At 42.2% G+C, this 22,466-nt stretch overlaps 1 protein-coding gene across 1 annotated transcript in view; it reads left to right on the top strand.

Annotated features, from left to right (window-relative positions):
* Positions 1–213: 213 nt before the first annotated feature.
* LOC113022864 (cadherin-4-like) overlaps positions 214–22,466 on the top strand; it is a 225,605-nt gene continuing 203,352 nt past the window's right edge. Inside the window, exons 1-2 of the mRNA XM_026168752.1 lie at positions 214–488; positions 1,746–1,857. Coding sequence (XP_026024537.1) covers positions 435–488; positions 1,746–1,857 — 166 coding nt within the window. The 5' untranslated portion in view covers positions 214–434. The remainder of the gene's footprint in view (positions 489–1,745; positions 1,858–22,466) is intronic.

The raw sequence follows: 22,466 nt of genomic DNA, 5'->3' as shown, positions 1-22,466 counted from the left end.
CATAAGAAAGGGCTCGGATGGTTGGTTGTCACTCACACAGCCAGAACCGCTTTTGCTCCATCTGAAGTTTAAAAAAAAATATGAATCTAAATTGGCTGGAAAATGCATTTTTCTACCAATAGATCCCAGAAGTGGCACGGGGCATCATCACACAGAGTCATTCGGAGCAAAGACGGTGCACACCGCCTTGCCTGCTCCGCCGTGCGGTAGGAGGGGTTGTAGTGACGCTGTTATCCAATGGGCACCGGCTTCCTCCGGACGGAGCGCAGCGTCTCTGTCTCAGCGGCACTTTTGCGCCAGACAAGTACGGTCGGCGTCTCACTCAGCAGTGGAGAAGCGGAAGACAGCGCTCCGGGAATTACTGAGGTGTATTTGGCGAAGAAGACTAATCTTTTCCTCTTTTTACCCCCCACCAACACGCGGGTTTTGCAAAGATGAACGCTGGCTGCGTCATCTTGGCGTGCACCTTACTTGTGGGCGCATCCTCGGTAAGATGAGTTAATTTCTACACGTATAGTCGCCCTAACAGTACGGTGGAAGTGCTGCACTGCTGTAGTGCTTACTTCGGTTTTTGCAGCGCGCTGCAGGGGCGCTCGAAAGTGGCCGTTAACGGATCAGCTTTTGCGCTATGATGGCAACACGATTTGTGTAACAGAATCCCGTGTGGCCCATTTGAAGTTGGTAATTATGTCGGCTCTCACTGCAGTGGAAAAGTCACTGATAACTCTTCGCTTGCCTCCACATCCTGTCGTCCACATAAACTGCAGTGCATTATTGCAGAGGACAGTGGTTTCCAGAGGGGCTTCTCGTGCTGCTTGCTGCGATCAACTTCGTTTACGCGCTCTAATGTCTTCTTTTGTTTTGAGTTAAGGGTTTAGCGCCTAATTACGGACTTCGATTCAAGAGGCAAATGAGCAACAGTATAAATAGCTTATATATATTTTTTTAAATATCCAAACTCAGTCAAATGATGTACTTATTATTATGGGGTTTTGTTGAGGTGTGCTGATAGCAAAGCCGAGTTAGGGGTGGGGGGAGCGCAGTATAATTTCTTTAGAGTAGCATTGATGGTGCGATGAATAAGGTGCATCCCTGGGAGTGCATTCTTCCTCCCCACTGGATAACGTGAGCCTACGGCTATGTCTGTATGTCAGCTATATATTTAAATGCACTTGGCTTTCACACATGCGCACAGACTTCAATCAGCGTGCAATGTATATATTTCATGTTTGAACATTTCCAGCTGGTCATTCTCACCATCTTTCTAATGCTCATTAGTCCTGCCACTTATATTACTTTTCTTTGAGTTTCATTATATTCAGAATGTGTGGATCACATTATTGCCTTAATCATGATGATTATGGTCCTTGAAATAGTGTGTCACGCATTCAGGGTGTAGTCCACCTCTTATACTCCTGCTTCTCGAAATCCTATGTAGACAATAGAGTAGGTAAAGATGGATTAAAGTAATTTATTTCCCTTTAATTCCTAATCTAAGTATCTCCCGTGAAGCTTGATGTATCTTTACAGTGAATCTAAGCAGGTGCCTGCAGCTCCAGAGTTAGATTTCCACACTGTGACGGTCTGAATTTCAACGTGCTGTAGTCTGAAACAAATCATTCACTGTGGCAAGAGAGACTGTGAGATTCAATATCAACTCAAAGAGGCCGTGAGATCAGCTTGTGACCCTGGTGGCTGCAAGTCAATTTGCCAATCTTAACAGGCTGCCTTGTTTTATTCCTCAGGGGAGTAAGGCAGGCCAGCCCCTCAAACCCCCGTGCAGACCAGGCTTCTCCCAGAACTTCTACACGGTGATTGTCTCAAGAGACTTACTGCACGGCCAGAGCATTCTCAAAGGTAAGCCTGCCGCTGCTGGATCTCATTTACCGTCTGATGATAGTTTCTCTTCTTGGCCCAGATGTGTTCCTGACTAGTGTGATCGAATGAGTAGGTTTGCGTATACTTTTGCGAGTGGTAGAAGGAATATATTATGGTGCGCGAATGACTTCTGACAACGCAAACTTGCCTGGGCAACCTAAGAAACCCATCTCGAGCACAGGGATATCATTTTATAATTAAGCAGAAGGCTTGGGGAAAAAAAACTCGCCATGCCATTAAAAATGATGACTGTGTGTGTGTGTAACGCATTCTGTTCAAGAGTTTCCATGTGGTGTGACGGCGTATTGATAAATGAACAATTGCTTTACACTGCTGTAGTAAAAACAACACATTTGTTCTTTGTTTGATTGACTGAGCAGCGAGATCACAGAGCAAAATAATCTTAATAGCTTCTTCCCCTTTCTGCACGTTGCAGCTGGAATGCTCCAAACCTTCTTCTTTTCTTTCCACTTTTCATTGTAATATGTTTTCCGTCCTTTTTCTTTTCTTTCTGTTTTTTAGAGGAATTCAATTCTGTTGTTGTTCGCTCCATTTCTTTTCAGTGGAGGCAGTGTACTGAATCTACAGAAGTTCATCTCCTGCCATTTAAAGGATGCTCTTTTTTTCTTCAGTGTGTCTCTTCTGTTTGCTGGTGCATCCTAACCATATTGGAAATGAATCCCCCACAGCCATATTCCTGTGTCCCAATTTGCATAACTGACAGATAAACAGCACCTTTGACATTTGCTGGATGTGCTTCTATAAAACAGAACTTCAAAAATTCTAGATGATGAAATTACCCCCAAGACGAGAAGAGAGGAGGCCGTGAAGTTATATTACTTTGGTATTTTGAGCATTGCGAAGCTGCACCAAGTTCCTGCTATGAGAGTTCAGGGACTTGGTTTTTAAATTGGGCCCAATATTTAGGTTGTTTCACATTTTCTTCTCTTTTTTTTCTCATCCGTTGCAACTTACATCACTGTTATTCATACTTGTGGGTAACAGCTCAACAGCAGTGTACAATAAGCTTACCTCTCCCCTGACACTTTGCCTTTATAGCCGAATATTTGTCTATTGTTATGTGAAATGCTATTTGCCAGGAGGAAATGACATTCTCATTGTAACAGCTGTTCGAGCATTTTCTGACTGCAAGGAAAACAACTGAATTATTCTGGAGGTTATTTTGTTATTTAGGTAGCTGACAAGGACAGTGCAGCTGGTCAGTGGGGAGCCAGTTTGCCTGAAGGGGCTCAGGGCTCAAGGTTTCAGCCTGTTTAGAAATGGGCTCAGGCATCCTCACTGACCCAAGCAGTATTAACGGAGAGTGATATGTATCCAGACTAGAGCAGGGCGATATGGCCAAAAATATTTATCACGATATATATTTGAAAATTTGCGATAACGATATAACTGACGATATAATTGATGCGAGACAAAATACAACTCCACAACATTACTAGCGCAAAAAGACAACCTTCCATTTATTTTCACGTAAACAAGAAGCTGGTTTTTATGTACATTAAAGCTTTATAAAAATGTAACAGTGCAAATGCAAATTCCTTGCTGAAAGTTTAACCCAAAGGCATTTCCAGTAGAAATGGGCTGACATATCCTGAGCATAACCATGTATAATATCCACTGAAGTTAAAAAGAGGTGCTTTGCAACATTAAACTGCAGTGTGCAGTACGCATTTTTCGGACCATAAGGTACACGGGATTATAAGGCACATTAAGCGAAACAAAGCAGTCAGATAAATCAAACTTTATTAAACTCATTCTTCTTGCGTCCTCCACTTCTGTACCTTTGATTCATTAATGTTGAATTCTCTGGCAGCTGAGCTATTCCCATGTTGTTGCAGTATATTAATGACTAACCTCGTATTGTGGATGGATTATCTCAGTTGTTCTCCTGACTGAAGTTTGGTCCGTTTACAGCATCCTGCCATGCGATTGCATTTGTCTCTAACCATGAGGAACCTTCACGTTAACTTTTATAAGTGGAAAAGTGTTAGTGTTCGTCCTCCAGCTTCACTGTTTATGTTATGCTAACATCGCTGTGTCGCTAGCGATCACGTAGCACATCATTATATACCAGCTAGCCCAACTTCAGTAACCCTACAAACGTCACTGCTGTTTAGTTTCCTGTCTTCATTTATGTTGGAAGTGATAGCAGAGCTGTACGTTTGAATTTTTTCAGAAATCTCTCAGTCAGAACATGCTATATCATGCTTAGGTAACTAGCGAAACTAGCGAGCTAACTTCCGCTAGCTTCCTGCTAACTTCTAACTCCGTTAAATGTAATAACTTTTGTTTTCATGGATGCCTGGAAGTTAAACTTTATAGTTACACCTGGTAAAGCAGCAATGCTGATCGTTTTATTAAAGATCAAAGAATTTAGACAGTTTTCAACTCTCAGTGATGCTGCAGTGTTGTTTGACCTGAAGTCAAATATACGGAGTTTGGGACCCAGATTACTCCCAGATTTAAGAGCATCTTAGTCCGACAAATACGACAATAACAACAGCCGCTTGCATGTTCTGCAAAAAAATGTGCTTTGTTGTGTATCTGACGGACAAACACCAAACCAGTTCCACATCACGGAAGTTGCACCATTTTTACAAACCAACAATCGGCCATGTGCGTATGAAAACAAAGGCACTGCGCATGCGCGTTTTACTCCCATTCTATCGCGATATTTCATTTTCCTATCGTTGCCTAACATTATACCGGTATTACCGTGAACGGTATAATATGGCCCAGCCCTAATCCAGTCAGATATTGTATGTCGATTCCTCCTTTATGCTTGTGGGTGTCTCGGGGTGTGGGGGTGTTACATGCATGCGATTCAGCCTGGTGTACATATTAGCTGACGCTTGAATTCGAGAAAATGTCACAGCAACGCTCAGCTGCATTAGTTTGATGTATCTTACGTGGTGCGTCAGCTCCGGCTTTGATCCATATCGCCTTTGCTTCAAGTCTCCGTCTCTCACTGTCTGTCTGCGTTTGTTCTTGATAAAAATCAATCTGTGAACCATATTGTCTTCCTCAAAACTGCCATTCAAAAGGATATAGCTGCAGCTGCTTAAGTTCTCATGCACCGCCTAATGTGAATTGGCTAGCGTTACTTAAGGTTTGCATTCTATACAGTGGGACACAATGTGGGAGGAAGTCTTTAATAATAATGCCACAATATGTATAACCTGAATCTGTCACTTAACAATAAAAAAAAAAATGAATGGATGTAGAATGAAATTAAAGGAGGGGGTGGGATGCTCAAGAGCTGGCTATGGGGGTTGCTGGACTACTGAGGTCTGTGTGGCTGCTGTCTCCCTGGAGAGATGGACAGTGAGCAGTTGAGGGAAGGACCAAAAAGCTTTGGCCCAGCAGGTGCAGTGTGAACCAGGCTTCTGTTTCCAGTCACTGAACAATATGTGTGCCTCTCCTCCTTTCATGCTGAGGTTGCAGGGGGAGTTGTCTTTCTTGTAGTTTATTGTTTTGATGCTGTGTGGGTAGTTTGGCAGGGCTACACAGTATTTTCCTGTCAAATTCATTAACAACAAACTGCATTTATTTAAGACTTTTGAAATGTTTTTCTCTATATTGTAGATGCATGCATGTGGCCATTTATGACCAAGACCCGCAGCGTTTGCTTAAATGTCCAAACTGGTGTCCTGTTACACTTTCTGTTACTGTTGACAGTTTTGAATTGCACACGTGCAGTAATTAAAATGAATGGGCTACCTCCAAGGGACCCACTGATTTTTAAAAATCTATTTCAGTATAGACCAACAAAAATATAAATTGTAGCGTTTTTAATTTTTTTTAAAATTTTTTTAAATTTTTATTTTTTTTAAGATTTGGATCCGCTTGTCCCCTTGCAGGGCCAATGCTAATCAATACAAAGATATTCAGGGTGATAACATTTATCCTGTGAAGAAACAGTGTGGTCTCTTCCAGAATGAAAATGACACCATACATAGGATGTGAGGGATATATCATATTCTGCGGGATTGGCAAAAACAGATCGCAACCTAAGTGATCACCAGATATCGGACCAACATGTTAGACAGCGCTCTCTCCCACCTTTGTCAAAACAAACACACACACATTGGAGTTTAGGGTCTGGTGGGGGTTCCACCTTTCCAAGAGAGGGCAGCATCTCATGACCCAACACTGTCCTAGAACATCTTACGCTCTGTTAATGTTTCACTCATCTGTATGCACATGTAGTCTGTTTTATTTGTGAGGATTAAAGAAATAACACAGAGTAAAGGTTGAGTAAGGTAGCCACACTTGAACTGGCAGTTCAGCTGAGTTCACATTTAATGCCTTTAAGCCATAGCCTATCAGGGGACTCCGAGCTGCAATTCTATCTGCATTGGATGCTTTAAGAGTCCATGAGGGAGGGGAGTTTTCTCAAGCCACAAAGGATTGTGTAACCCTTTCTTTATAGGAATCTATTTGGCATCACCCTATATCTCACAGAGAGTCTTCAGGAGTGTCATGTTTCCTCCTCACTCTTTTTCATTTGTGGAGTCCTGCACAGGTAAAACTGGAATATTCACTAATAAAGCAGGTATAATAATATTTTGTATTGCAGCAATACCTTCTTTTCTTAATGCTATGATATCTCAGATTTATCTTTATTGGTCATGATTATTATGTTGGGAATGAGAATGAATCAGTAGAGTGCATGTTTTTTTTCTGGATTTGACAAAATAGAAACCAATAGACACTCTCTAAACACATTCTGCCATTAAAACTTGTCAGCAGTTATTATTGGTATGGTTTAATATCCTTGCAGCTTTTCTGTACTTCCTCCTGTACAGTACAATGCAAAAGTCCCAAGCCTTTGATGTAGTCTTCAGGAGTAGGTCTCCAGGCTTCTTGATGAACACTCAAACCTCTTCTTTGGATGTTGGCGGCTGTTTGTTCTGTTCTCTGTTGAGATGATCCCACACTGCTTCAATAATGTTGAGATCTGGACTCTGGGGAAGCTGATTCATGACTTTTTGCTTGGATCATTATCTTGTTGAAATCCTATTGAGTCCATTGCCTGTCAGATGTTTTCTAGATGGTATTGCATGGTGGATCAAAACCTGACCTTACTTTTATGTGTTCTGAACTCCTTTAATTTTGAAAAGATCCACATAACCACTGGCTGAAATGTAACCCCAAAACATAAGAGAGCCTCCACAGTTTTTTACAGATGGCTGTAGATCCTCACTGTTTACGTCTGTCCTGACCTCCTCCATGCACAATGACAAAAATTCAGAAATTCCAAATTTGAATTCATCACTCCATAAGACCTGTGGCAACTGATTTTCAGTTTTGCAAAGTGCCTGATGACGCAATTTAAAACTGGTTCTTTGCTAACTTGTTTGCCATGTGTGCACAAATCCCGTGAGTTTAGGTTTTTTTTTTTAAAATTAATTCATAAAGGATTCATATTTCAGCCTTAAGTGGCTTTAAAATAACAAACAAACAAAATCCTCTGAAAATGGTCAGGTACAAGGACTGGACTGAGAATGAGCAAAAAAGCAGCCAATGCCCAAAGGAAAAATTTGAAAGACCTTCAGAAAGCCTGGAGAGCTATTACTCAAGACCACTTTAAAATATGACAAGAAAGTCTGGCTCCTCGGAAGCAAAGTATGAAGAAATGACGGGTGCCTCCAGACTTTTGCACAGTACTATAGGTAAAGTGAAATGTCTGCTCAAGTACTGAAAGGTCATTGTAGAAGTGCAATGCATCATTCAGTGTCCTCTTAAAACATTTTTCACTGGCTGAATAGGTTAAAAAGGCTGTTATTGCTTTGAGGTTGACCACAGAAGACCTTTGTTTAACTAAATCACAAATCTCTGCGCTGCCGCAAAGTTGTGCTGAATAAATCATCCCATGCTCCCGTGGATAGGTTTATCTGAGGCAGGGTCAGGATTGGAGGGGAAGGCAGTGGCACACAGGCGAGCAGACAGGCAGGCCCTGAGTCGTGGTCCGTGCAAATTCCCACTGTGGGCAGATAAGCCGTGAAAAGAAATATTCCAGTGATTGCACATCACTGTGTAAACCATCACCCCGCTCCAAGAGCCGGACCAGTCACCTAGGAACACGCACGAAGGGGATGTGGTCTCAGCACAAAAGAAATTGATTCAAAATACGGTTTGGTCAGGACGCTGTCTCTTTAAGTCACTGTGAGAGCATACTTGAAAAGACAATAGTGATGACTTTTGCCATTCCAGCAGCACAGTGAACACCACATATTTCTCCCTGTGTTAGCAAGATATGATTGATTCAGTAGATTCCAAAATATCATATTTTTAAGCCTCACACTGAGGAAGACCACTTTATTGTGGGCAAAGGAAAAATAAAAGCACAGTGATGAAAACTCACTGTTTGTGGCATAAAAACATCAGGATAGACGTGCGCTTTATAATGTCATTGCCATGTTTTCACTTCCCCTAGACGATGAACTCGGAGATGAACTCGGTTATGAAAAAATATAATCCACAATAAGATGTCTTTCCTTGGTTCCTTCATCCTTGGGTTTTTAATTTAAATTTGGGTCTTGCGGTGCGTACAGGAGAAAAATTAAACACACCGTCCTTTAATCTAAAAGATTAATTTAAGGAGGATTCTGCCTTCATCAGCTGTACGCTTTCAGCATGGATTTCCTGTTGTTTAATTCCATCTCTAAAAGTTACACATACAGAATGGCTTGTAACATGACCCCAATTAGACTACAGCAGGAAAATCTGGCAAGGAGCCATATCTGCTTTGAAACAGCCAGCTCAGCGTTTACTCTAGCGTGGAGAACTTCTGACTCCTAACCCACTATCCAAAGTGACAGGGCTTTCATAAGTACGTCCAGACCCAAGAACTGGGGGTGAGTCGGGAGAGGGGGGGGGGATTATGTTTCCAGGCATTTGATAAGCGGAATGCCATTTTCCTTCTGACTCACGAACGTCTCTCTTGTCCTCCGGAGAGTCTTTCATCTCTGCAGCCAGGACCTGCAGTCTGTGGCGAGCTGATAGAATACAGGTACAGAAGATGAGCCACATCATTTCTCTTTATCTCGCCTGCCTTCTTACCAAACCAAGCTACGCTCCTATATCCCTCAAACTTACATACATGCTGAGCCAATTCCATCAAGCAAACCACCCAAGATAAAGGACAAGCCACAGCACAATGCTTTTTATCCTGTTTTGTAGTCATTTTCTCTTCGGGGGTAGTAAGTAAAAAAGGGGCTTTTGATAGATAGGAAACTGGCTGTCGGCAGAAATATCACCGCTAGGGCCTATTTGTGAATTTTAATAGCGCTAGTGGACTGATCTTGACTGTGCCCCTCTTAACTGTATACTACTATTTGTTTAGTCTCGTGGTTAGTCACTGGGTCATGGCCTCTACTCTCATGGAGTTTCATTACAACACAGATAGCTTCATTGCGGTCCCGTATGATGCCCTCTGAGAGACGGCCGCGATTCATCTCGAGCTCCTTGTGTTTAGATGGCGATAAGCTGTCAGAGACAAACCCAACCCCTTAGACTCCTGCTGCATTTTAAGAGCACCGTGCAGTCTGTTTGGTACGGTTATGCAGTAGATCTACATTTCCTGACAAAATAGCTAATTGTGCCCTGAATACCGACCTTCAAATGGAGCTAACCACGATATTATCAGACCTGTGATTGCATCTGAAAGAGCTGGCGGCCGTGGGTTAAATCATAGAGTGATTATAAAGAAAAAAGGAAGAACTGGGCACTTCTGATGGTGTTAGCCAAAAAGAAGTCCTTGGCAAGGGATTAACGGATAAGAAATTAGGCTGCGTTGAATGGAGAACTGGAGACTTTACTACTGTATTTCAGGAGTTGAGACAAGGGCAGATTTACACAAAAATATTCATGGGAAGTTTTAAGTATTTCTCAGAAACTATTTCCAGATTACACTTTGACCCTCCTCAATAGGTTTTTCGCACGTTATCAAAGTAGTTTTCTGAAGACGTGAACATTACCTCCATTGCTCATCTCCTTGTCTTCTGGGAATCCTATTTGCATTTGTTCTTGAAAACCTTTTTAATTGACCACCCTCGCTCACAATCAATGTGTATTAGCCCTTTGCATCTCAGTGCACTTTAACGATCTGTGGCCTTGATTAAGACTCCTTTTTGTTGCAGGGCAGAAATGAACCATTATCCCACTAGGAGACCTCTGTTTCACCTTTTAGCTGCAAGTGTAACCCAGAATGTAGCAGTTCATTACTGAGGTTTTTTCCCCCTCCTGCCCTCTGGGCTTGCTGGATTTACATTCATCTAAATACAAATCAGGTGTTCAGTATTGAAGCGGTGAATCTTTAGCTGAAATTATTTACTTGCATATTATTATGCTTGTTTGTATTATCATGACAAAGAACACTTGAGTGTTATTTCAATGGATTATTGGATAGATAATAGTGATTACAATTAATACTACACTAACCCAGCCAATGAGTTGGAAAAGAAGGGAGTGAGAGCTCAGTGCAAGCCTTGTCTGCTTGAAAATAATGTGGAAAAGCTCAGTTTGAACCGATTTTCTGTTTTTGCTACCCGTCGGAAATTGTGCCTTTTCAAAGTCGTGATTGGCTTTGAGTCATGACAAACTTTCTTTTCTTTTCCTCCTTAGAAATGAAATCCGCTTGGCAATAAAAAAGCTGAAATTCACGTACTGTAGACTACATATATTCTCTAGCTGACCCCTGTGAAGTCGTGCTTGAATGTTTAGTGTCGTCTGTGCCACCTTTGAGATTGTGTATGTCTATAATTACTCTGGAGTGGATCTCGTTTAGAGGAGATGATTCGCCAGTCTTCGCACTCATTCAGCGCCTCTCCCGGACACCAAGAAATCAAGTGGAGGATGAGAGTTTGAAAGAGAGAAGAAGGAGAAGGAGGTTGAAAAACAGCATTCTTAAGCACCATCTTTCAAACGAGCTTTTTGTGCACTTTTGAAGGACACCATAACATTTCCATCACCTCATCAAGTTGCTGAAGCGCAGCACGGTGGCACGGTGGTTAGCACTGTTGCCTCACAGCAAGAAGGTCCTGAGTTCAATTCTACCATCAGCCCGGGGTCTTTCTGTGTGGAGTTTGCATGTTCTCCCCGTGTTTGCGTGGGTTCTCCCCAGGTACTCCGGCTTCCTCCCACAGTCCAAAGACATGCACATTATTCAATTAACCTATCCCCACAATCTAAATTGCCCATAGGCGCAAATGGTTGTCTGTCCCTGTGTGTTAGCCCTGCGACAGACTGGCGACCTGTCCAGGGTGTACCCTGCCTCTCGCCCTATGACAGCTGGGATAGGCTCCAGCACCCCCCGCGACTCTGAAAAGGATAAGCGAATAGATGGATCAAGTTGCTGTTTTAGAATATGTGTTTACTGATGTCTACCAACCAGAACTCTCTGGTAGGCAGACAACCATGCCTCCCTGTTTTCTTGCCCCTCCTCCACTCTCATGCCTACGTCAGGGGCTCAAAGTGACTTATGGCTTCTCAGTTTCTTGATGAATTATGGCCAAGAAGTTTGACCTTGTGCCGCCACTTGACCTCACATGTCCCCCAACAGTCATATCCCCAGTCCAAAGCACTGGAAGAGATGAAGAACATGGCCCAATCAAAGTGATTTACGTCAGGCTAGACTAAGAGCATAGATCCTTCTAAGCTGCTAGTCTGTATTGCTCTGTACAGCCATTTCAGAAGCTATGGGGTTTTTGCTTAATTAAAAGACTACACTGTCAAGATGCCTTTGTTCTACAAACTCTAATATCAAAAAGGTCCTCGCCCGAGAGAGGCTTGCACTCTACTTTGTCCTTTGGATTAATTCAGCTTGGAATCTATATTTGATCAGGGCACTCGCATGGTCTTGTTTTTGCTATATTCTCTGGTTCATTTTTTGTTTAATGGGTAAGCACACAGTATATTTTGTGTACTGGCCGTGTCTGTGTGTTTGTAGGCAGTGCTCCATCCAGAGGGTGATTATTTTAAATGGAGAAATTAAAGGATTACAAATCAGCCCTGTAATCCAGCTGTCAATCTCATGGCTCATTAGTAAGCAAAGGAGAGGGATGAGGGAAAGACAGAGATATGCAGCACACTGTGAGAGAGGCATACCTGTTTTATAGCGCTACATCTGACAGTCACCCAGAAAGGAATGTTGTCTGCGTTTTTCTGTTAATTAACAACTTTCGTTGCTTTTCATTACTTTTAAAAAGAAGGATTGTTTTCACTGTGATTTCGACTTCAAAATTCAATTTGTCACCTGCTGTGCAAATGTGAAAACATTTTTTTTCGCATATTTGGTAAAATATACTAAATTAAAATAACACAGGCTGTGACATTTCGAATAGAAAGTGTTCGATTTTTACGACCGATACTGATAAACAGGTTTCAGCGATAAACAATATTTCCTGACATTTGCTATGTGTACTTATTTATTGATTCGTTTATGTTCCGCCCTACTCTGCTCGGGTCAGCTGCTCCAAAGACATGTTGCAAAAAAAGGAGGTTGCAGAGTGCCCTCTAGTGGACAAACTATGCATTATCTACACTCATAACATGGTTGAAGGGTGTTTCTACAATCTTTACTTTTTACATTTTTTTTATTAGTTGTCAAATAGCAAATATTAGTTGATAATATTCGGATAAATTAGCTGGGCTCTAATTTTTAATCATGTTAAACTGTCTAATATAGTTTGCCGGTGTCGTGTGTCGTCTGGCACTGGAACTTTGGCAGCGGGTTGTGTGGGTTTTCGGGGTGGGGTGTCTGATTCTGGTGTATCTCACTCTTAATCACTTTGGTGTTTTGTTACATTTGAAGATTAGGTTGACGACTTGGGTTACTTGTGGTTTTCCTCAGCAGCTTTTGCACTGTGGTGTGGTGCATTGTCCTGCTGAGAGGAGGTGGCTGATCTGCATATGGTGGTGGTGGTGTGGGGGAACTTGGTCTGCAACAACATGTAGGTTTGGCAGTAACATTCACATAAATGCCAATGGCCCTCCAGATTTCCTAGCAGAACGCTTTATAACAAGATGTTCAGTGTTACGCACCTCACTGTCAGTGGTTTTAATGTCGCTAATGTTGAGTGCTGCTTCACCGTAGCTGCTACTCACAGTTGATGTACATACCGCGTATGTGTGTGTGCGTGCTGTAGATTAGCCTCAGAGTTAAAAGATATACAGCATCCAAACCATTTTTCACCAGGCTCTGAGGCACATAAAAGAAACGGTTTGGGAAACGATGGCACCGTAAAAGAAAATAGAAACACAAATCTTGACTCCATCATGGAAGGAAGGGGGGAAATTACATTTCCTATGGCGGTGACGCGTTTTGGATTTGATTGTATCAATTTGCTGTCTATTTTGATCTAAAAAGAGGGCTCTGTGAAGGCTTATTTGCTCCTGCACAGTTACTGTGAATACCCACTGCTGGGAACTATTCCTCACATAGTTCTTCTCATTTAATTTAACATTCCCTGTCATCTGTCTTTTATTCTAACATTTTTCATGGGTTGTACTTCAGCTATGTATTTGTCTCAGGTTAAGTTTATTTAAACTTTACACCTTCCTACTTGCACTTGCATATAATCTTGTAGTCACGATACAGACAAAGTGTCAAGGTGTGTTTCTGCTAAATTTGTGGCATCTTCTACTTCTATAGCTGTGACTGGCTTGATTTGCTGAAAAGATAATGTTGTTGCCACAGCATAGAGAATTTATTTGAACTTTCTGCAGGCAGAATGTTTCAAAGAGTTTATTCTGTCCTTGATTCAAGTGGCTGATTTGGAAATCCCAGTATGAAGAAATGCTCCTTCCTGTTGTGATGCAGATTTGATTGTGGGAGGCTGATGAATCTGCAAATATGGTTTGCTGACCAGAACAAACAAAAGAACTGAATCGATTCTGTATCCTGTATGCCCTCATTGCCAGTGTTAATGTCAGTGATGAATTATATTTTCCTTTGTTTTTATTACTGACTTTGTTTTCCTTCCGTGAACACATTATCTCTGCTGTCTATCTGTCTGATTTCCTCTTTCTCAGAATCTGAGGGAGCTAATCTTGCTATTACTGCTTCCTTTGTGAATCCAATTTCTCAAAACTTACGTGCCTGATTTATATTTAGAGCCGGCGTCAAGCAAAAGGATCAGGTCACATATACAAACGAACGCGCTCCCGTACAGTACTGCAGAGGTCCCTGTAGATGTTTGCAGAAATGTTAAATGTGCTTTGACCTCCCGATGGTTTATTTTATACACAGCAATAATGCAGGTGGATTTGTTATTCTTCTGTGGAGAACAATTCATTACTGTTTTATATAAACCTTTTTGCACATTTTTTATGTATGTTTGTGGGCTATGTGGACAGGCACACACAATTGGTGGCTTAAAGCTATGAGCAGTTTAAAGCCACCAGCATTCAACAGTCAGAAATCCACATGGAAAATCATTGTCATGCTAAAAATGTCCCAGGCTCGCACATAAACATGTTTTTAGTTGTCTCTGCATAACAAAATGTAGTGTTTCAATATGTTTAAGTTTGACTTTAGGCAATTTATGCTTTATTTTTAGAGAGGCTGGTAATTTGCGGCGCAACGAGGGAAAATCTGGGGTTGAGAACCCACTTTTTTTGATTGAAATGCGGGAGCAAATCAATATAGCCCTCCTTTTTCTGGCAGCGTGCACTGCAGACACACGCTGGTAGCATCGATCACCGCTTCAGAAGAATCACAGTTTTCCTCTCTCGCTTTGCTCCGCCTCTCTTCCTCACTCGTTCTCGTTCTCTTGTGTCTTTTCTCTCTGAAGCCTCGTTTAGGTTTTCAGATAAAAATAATAGCTCTGAGAACCAACAGAGAAGAGAGGGATGGAGGAGGAGGAGGGGCCGGTGGTGTTGGTGACAGTGTTTGTGCTCTGCGCCACAACCCAGCAGTAAGACAATAAGAGGCACTCTGACTAACTGTGGCCTCTGGGAATAGAAGCCTTCTTATTGCCACAAACAGCAATTTAGCCTGGGTAAAAGAAAAACGGATATTACTGTGTCATCATGATTACAGCCACCACAGGGCTGTGGTGAAGTGAATGATGGCTGTTTCATCCAGGCAGCTATTTAAATCCAGTGTCAAGTTTATAGCTGTGCAAACCAGTCTTAACATCAAGGCTAATCCGAATGATGACACGTCAGAGCTGCCACAGATAAGGAAATATGGTCTTGCACTGGAGTTTGTTCATATTCCTGTTTGTTCAAAGCACAGTATTTATTACACTCTTGTAGTTTGCATACAACAGTTTATGTCTGGCTTAAGCATGTCGCCTTGTGATTTGTAGCCTACAGGTTACCGTTGTCCTTTCTAATCTGGCTGTCTGAATTCTAGACCAGAGGACATGGAAGGCTTTGAACGGCTCCCTCAAAGTATCATTATGAAGCGGAGAGTTAAACGTCCTGCTTGAGTAAGCTCTCCTGCCCTGCAGGGCTGTAGACCTACTGCGCATAACTCACCTGTCATGAATAAACATGCGCCATCCATGGCTTTCTGCTGGGTCTCCTGATTTCGCGTTATGATTCACCGCTCGATTTGCATCGCTGTTATGCTTTTCCAAGTTTATATTAAACTACAGAAGTACCATGTGATGCTCTGACCGCAGCGATGGTCACGGCTGTTATTTTTAACTGATGGCGTTACATGCTCGGGTCAGGTTCGGGGTCCCGTAGAGCTCATTATTGTAGAGCTAGGGTGGATGTTGGCAACAAATCAAGACCCTCTTCCACTTCAGCCCTGCAGCGTGTCAGATGAAGTACGAGGAGGATGTCGGAGGAAGGCCTGAACATCACTGCAGTCGTATGTGATCCACATAGCAAGCCGCACAACTGTTTACTCTGACAGTGAGTAAACGACTGGCTTGTTCTCATTCTCCAGTTTTCAGTGTGACAGCTGTATAAAGAAGATCATTGAAAAAATAAGACAAAAATTGTTGACGCCACATGGTTTTCCTTTTTAGTGCTAATTCGAGTCGCATGCATGTAGAGACGTGGTTGCACTGCGGTTTATGAGAGTGAGATTTGCATGTCTGATAAAGCCGCTTGTGAATCACCGCTATATATATATATATATATATATATATATATATATATATATATATATATATATATATATATTTTTTGTGCTGTTAATAGATTTTGAACTTTGCCCCATTCACATTTATCCTCCCAGCTTTTTTTTCTTCACACAGGTCGGGTGGGTTAGGTGTCATTTTAACACACACACACACACACACACACACACACACACACACACCCGCGCGTGCGCACAAAGCCATTAAAGGAAACAGCTGCAGGTGGAAAAGTTAAGCAGTTTTTACTCATATTAGAATTTCAACTTAAAGCCCTACTTTGGGTTTTTACACATCGTCTTTGAATGTTATCATCTCATTAAATGGCTGTTACGAGTGGTTATCACTCCCATCTCTTATGATCATGTGATTGAGTGCGTGTTAAATCTCCACGGGGCATTTTGCACTGGCAACCTAGAAAATGGAGCTTTCTAAGCATAAGGTGAAACTATATATTTTAGCCCCTCCAAAACTGCCGCTCCACCCGATCCTACCCCAACTTAATGTTTACAAATTCGGTTTGTGAGGGGCAGCCAATGAAATGAAAGACAGCTTAAAGCCAGTGTTAAGGGAAGAAATGGTGAAACTGCACTGCATGGTAATGAGGACTAAAATAATAAGGATTCTTTTGAGCTGTGAATCATTCAAAGCTTCTCTACTAGATTATTTATAAGAATAACAGTATAACAATAAAATCTACTTTAACTTAAAAACTTAAAAACACAAGGAAGCAACATTAGTTGCTCTTTCAGAGTAAACACCCTTTCTCGCGTACGTTTCCAGCAACATGCAAAACCCCAACAAAGTGAGACAAGCTTCTGAGTCTGTAAGTAATAGCTGATAAGATCGATTGGTGGAATTTTAATTAGCTGATAGCATCTCATCCACACCTGATGGCTTTACATCAGTAGCGTCATTGATAAGGCAGGTTGGCTGATGGCTTAGCATGCGTGGTTTTCTGTTACAGCTACACAGGCTGACAAATTCCAAAATGCAAACATAATCCTTATTCATGGTGCATATTAGCAAAATCTTAGCATTTAATTATCATCTGCCATTAAATGGGTAGATGTAAAACACTAACTTTGTCTTGTTAATAGGCGCTAACGGTGACAAAACGTGAGCTGCACCCTTCCAGTACTTGTCGATGCACTTTTCACAATATTCTCTTAATCACGAATCACCTCCAGTCATTTTCATGCTTTAATATGCAAAAGCCTAAACCACTTGTCACCATATTTTAAAAGCATCCAAGAGAAATCAGGGACATCTCAGACATGCAGACAGATTCTTATGTTAATGAATTAAGGCAATTAATGAAGTGTGAAGATGCTACTAAATTGGAGACACTCCCACGCTGAATAGACACACACACACACACTCAGACAAAGAGACAGAGAGACAGGAAGACAGGATGATTTTATTTACTGGTGTAATTCTATCAAGCATCATCAGAAACGGGTCACACATGGGTCATGCACTCTCCTCTCCTCTCTTTCCCCACGGAAACCTTTTAGATCCAATTTGCAGTCATCTTGTGCCCTTGTTGCTTTCTCTCCTAGCTTCAGAGTATTCACCAGCCTGAAGCTCTGTGTGAACTTCTCTTCACACTCTAGAGATTGTATCTGTCATTCCGGGGGGAGATGGAGCAAAAAGGGGATAAGATGTTGACAGGGGATGTCCCTCTTCACTGTTCTATTGAATATATGACACGTGGCACGCGCACACTGTGTATAGTTCTGCGTGTACACGTAATATGTGTGTGCTTGGATGCTTGATCTTACCCCTATTTTCAATAATCTTGCCACACACCTCCACAAGTCAGGAGCAGGGCCCTAGCAGGCTGCATTCTAAATACTCTCAAGGCTGGAGGCAAAGCAACATGAATTTCAATGAATTATTAAACAGGATTATTTATTTACTTCCTCTGCGTCCTGAACCACCTAACTGGCAAATCTACATAGCATTTTTTTTTTCGAACCTGTGGCACATTTGTATGCATAATTTACTCTCGTGGCTGAATATTTTCTTTAGGATGCCAATTTTAGTGCGTTTTCCCTGCACCTTTGGGAATATTTGAATTGGTGCACTCCTGAAATTCAAATGGACTTTGATTGTACATTAGGTTGTACTCAGCTTGGTGAAGAGATTCATTGTGAAATGTCAGCATAATTTCTTCTGTGGTACTCACACAGTACCTGTCAATTTTGGTTTGTTTTAGATTAATGGCACTCTGTGAATCGAGTGGTATTGTGAGGTGGGCGAGTTTGTGCCGTGTGTGTGTGTGTGTGTGTTGGACTATGTTGGCTGTAGGAAAAAGTCATGAATAAGCGAGCAGAGGACTGGAACCCTGCCAGCTTGTGAGACTCCGACGCACTGCAGATGAGCCAAACCTCCATCCATTCACACGGAGCGCTTCGTGTCGGGGTGATGACATTCTCCCACCGTCAGTGCGTTTGTCGGGATTTGTGCGTTTGTGTCGTCAAGTTTCTCTTAACAGATATTGCGCCTTTTTAAAGGCACAGTAAATATCAAAAGTAAACTTAATAAGCAAACAACCCTATGAAGACTTAATGAGAAAATCTTGCTAATCCATGGCAATCAGCCGTATGTATTTATAAAGCCCTGCCTTGGGTCATTAACGGCACAGCACACATCAAACATGGCACCTTAATAAACAGCTACCAGCCCACGTAGAACTGAAGCTCAGAGTGTGTGACCTACGCAAATAGCGCACAGATGAAATGTACATCAAGGAAAATCAGATGGCACCATCATCCCTGCTGTCTGAGCATATTCCAGTGTGATGTGAAGTAGGTGTTAGGTCCAGGACAACACGCCTAAAAGTGCAGGGATGAAGGGAAGTTGATAGAGAAGGATGCTTCTTATATCGCTGGTTCGGCTGCAGCGTGAGCCTGAACTGCGACTATTTTGTATAAGGACTGAATTTGTTACGATTAATTAGACCCGTCAGGGATAATAAATGCATGCATTTGGTGTTCTTTTCTTATTGAGGAGCTGTTGTCGATTTAACTGTACTTTGATTACACACCTACATACTAAATGCTCTAAAAGAACAGTCCTTTCAGCTAGTCTTCATCATTAGCTTTGCTAATTATTTTTTTACTTATGCATTTATGCTCACATTGTGTTGCACATGAATGAAATGGAAATGCAAATGGATACAGCCTAAATTTCCTCAGTGGTAGAAGTTTTAAAAATATTTGACATTCACCTGTCAGATAGTTTTTTCATTTTGAAGTCATATTTTAAATGCAATTTAAAAGTTCAGAAGTCAAACTCGCTGTTCAAAGATATGCAAAATTCTGAGAGGAAAAAGACAAAAGTGGAGAACAAATTGCTTTCTCTTGGACTGGAACCCAGAAACCATGTTTCAGAGGGAGGGAAAAGGCACAGAAAGTCAAGAAGCCCTCCCACACAGAGGAAAAGCAAACTTGTGTACAGCTGTAGAGTAGCACATGACTTTCATCAGGTCCAAATGAAAAAGCTCACTGTAATAATCCGGTTTTGCGTTATGATAATGATGCATCGCTGGTATTTCTTGCATTTATACGGAATATAAAGATGAGACACTTCTATTTCAAGAAAATAGGCAGGTATGATGTTATCACAAGAAACAGTCCAGTGTTGCTATGAATAAAAGATAAAGTCAAAGCCTAACTGAGTTTTGTGGAAATCATTTGAAACGTGGTTTTTGGACAGAAAATACTGCTAAAGAGGAAACTCGTAAGCCACAGCTTGATGCTTTTTCCGTAAACAAAAGGTTTCACTGAAGTTGTTGAAAGCTTTTACAAAACTTGTAAAAAAAAAAATGTATGAACCCAACCGCACAGTTTTATAACGGCAGATCAGACTCTTCTCAGAAAACCACTCATTCTTCTACCTTTTTTATTTGTGCTCACATGCGGTAGCCTCCTCTGCCCTCAGAATCTCACAGTGACGAGTTTGTTTTCTATTGTAATTAGAAAAGTTTCTTCTTATCATGACTTAAATGTTGCAGTAACCTTGTGTCATTATTATGAGAAAATAACTGTCCTTTCTTAGCCGTACACTGCTGTGTAGTTTAATCAAAGCTTCTTCAACCACCGTCTGCCACGCAGTTGTTCAAGGGAAGGAATACGTTTCATCTGGCTGCTGAGTTTCGCACAGCTGGTGCAGAGAAGACCTCTGACCTCTACCTCTGTCTGACTAGGCGAGCCAGCAGGGTTCACATCATTGTCTCTTCCACATGTACAGTACGAGGTTGAGTGGAACCATGGGAAGTAGTTTGATGTGTGAGCTTCGCGTGATATATCCGATGGTGCTGAGTGTGGGGGCTGGGCTTTGGCTGCGGCCTCCCGTGGAAGCTTCACCTCTGAACCATTTGCTCCTGAATGTCGTTTTTTGAAGTCCTGGGGGAAGGTTAAGTGCTGACAGTTATGTATAATGGCTTCCTCGGGTTATGTTATGTTTGGGGAAAGAGCTGTGCTGCGTTGTCATTTGTAGCCTTGTAAATGCTGTTGAATCAAATCCAGCTGGGCTGAGGCTGAGTGCTGCAGTGCTCAGGTTACACGGCAAACATAATCATTAGAGAAACGGTATTATTCAGCCCGGCATTGTGCTGATGCGCTCTGACATAAGGATATGTGAGAGAAGTTGCATTAAAAAATCTCAGAGGGCACCTCCCTTTCATCACATGGCCACGCACTGCACCATCCACAGCAGGGTCTAAACAGAGGAGGGCTGAGCTGATGACATGCTGTCGAATAGAAACGGAGTTTAAGAACTGAGCTGGGTTAACACAGGCGGACAACAGCATTGCATCTGCTGCTCTGCATTCCTGCTCCTTTATCCAGCCTCTTTCACCCTCTTTTTTTTGTATACCCTTTGCTTTTTCAGTGTCTTCAACATCATTTTTCTTCTCGCTCTGCTCTTTGACATTTACCTCCCTCCTCATTACTCACCCCTCTCTCTTGAATGCTCTTTGGTGTGGTCTCTTGTCTAGCTTTTGTTGAACCATCCTGTAATGCCTCTGCCTGTTTTATTTGTTTTACTGAATCAAGGCCACAACAGTGAGCTCTGACAGGCCTCTCCATCATGCTCGGTCTGGTGATTGATCTCAGATGGGCTTCATGAGACTAAGGACTTACGAAACAAACAAACGGGGTACGCACGAGATGCCCGTGAAGTGTTTTGCACACACAAACACACGCTGTCGCACCGTCATACTTCTCCCGGCGATAGTTGACGTCAAGGTAAAAGCTAAACGGTGAAAGTGAAATAATTGAATTTCTATGCTGCCTGTTGTTTGATGGCGATGAAGCATTTTCCAGCACGTTTCAATGTTATTAGTTGTGAGGACTCACAGTAAAAGCCCTTTTATTCACACTTATTAAGATTAGCCTCCATCAGCACATTAGCATGGATGCAGTGGCTTCTTGGCAAGAGCTCTACATCTTACATCCAACTCAATCATTTATGCTGGCCAGTGTTGGTGTCCAGCACCGAAAGATGGCACATGGGGAGGGGGAAGGTGGGGGCAGCAGCCTGCTCCTCAGATGTCCTCAATACATTGGTATAAATCATTATGGTTTTGAATAAATCCCATGTGCTGTGTATTACAATATTTCTTTAGAAATCTTTGGAAATTTTGTCTATGCAGCTCTGCACCTCTCTAAATCAGATAGCATTGATCCATCAAACCCTTTCAGCATCATTACCAAAGAGGAAACTTCTGCAGTTACCTCTGTTTGATTGCTACAAGAGCGAAATGAGATCCAAACTGCACGGTGGCCTGCTTTCTTTTGCACACAGGTGCTCCATTGATAACAAATGATAACAGTGGATTCTCAGAAGGTTGTTTGAGCAAAACGGTCGGCTCATTCGACGGGCCTGCAGTGGTACAGCTGTCAGAGTCAGCACTGTATTAGTGAGCATGTGCATACAGTGCAGGGGGTTTGTGTCTCCTGTGATAGAGGAGACACAAACCCCCTGCAAAAGGTAATGAAAAGAAACGAGCGAGGCGCAGAGGGGTGCAGAGTCAGACCTGAACAAATAGTCCCAAGACAAAACACCGAGCGACTAGCCTAACTATTGTGGGGCGATCGTGGCTCAAGAGTTGGGAGTTGCCGGTTCGAGCCCCGGCTCGGACAGTCTCGGTCGTTGTGTCCTTGGGCAAGACACTTCACCCGTTGCCTACTGGTGGTGGTCAGAGGGCCCAGTGGCGCCAGTGTCCGGCAGCCTCGCCTCTGTCAGTGCGCCCCAGGGTGGCTGTGGCTACAATGTAGCTTGCCATCACCAGTGTGTGAATGTGTGTGTGAATGGGTGGATGACTGGATATGTAAAGCGCTTTGGGGTCCTTAGGGACTAGTAAAAGCGCTATATAAGTACAGGCCATTTATTCACAAACACTTTGAAAACGAATGATCTGAGTGTTAATACTTTTTTCTGATTGAACTCAGTCCCACT

This window comes from Astatotilapia calliptera, chromosome 5 (genome assembly GCF_900246225.1).
Source record: "Astatotilapia calliptera chromosome 5, fAstCal1.2, whole genome shotgun sequence".
Lineage (NCBI taxonomy): Eukaryota > Metazoa > Chordata > Actinopteri > Cichliformes > Cichlidae > Astatotilapia > Astatotilapia calliptera.
This window is presented reverse-complemented; position numbering and strand designations above follow the sequence as displayed.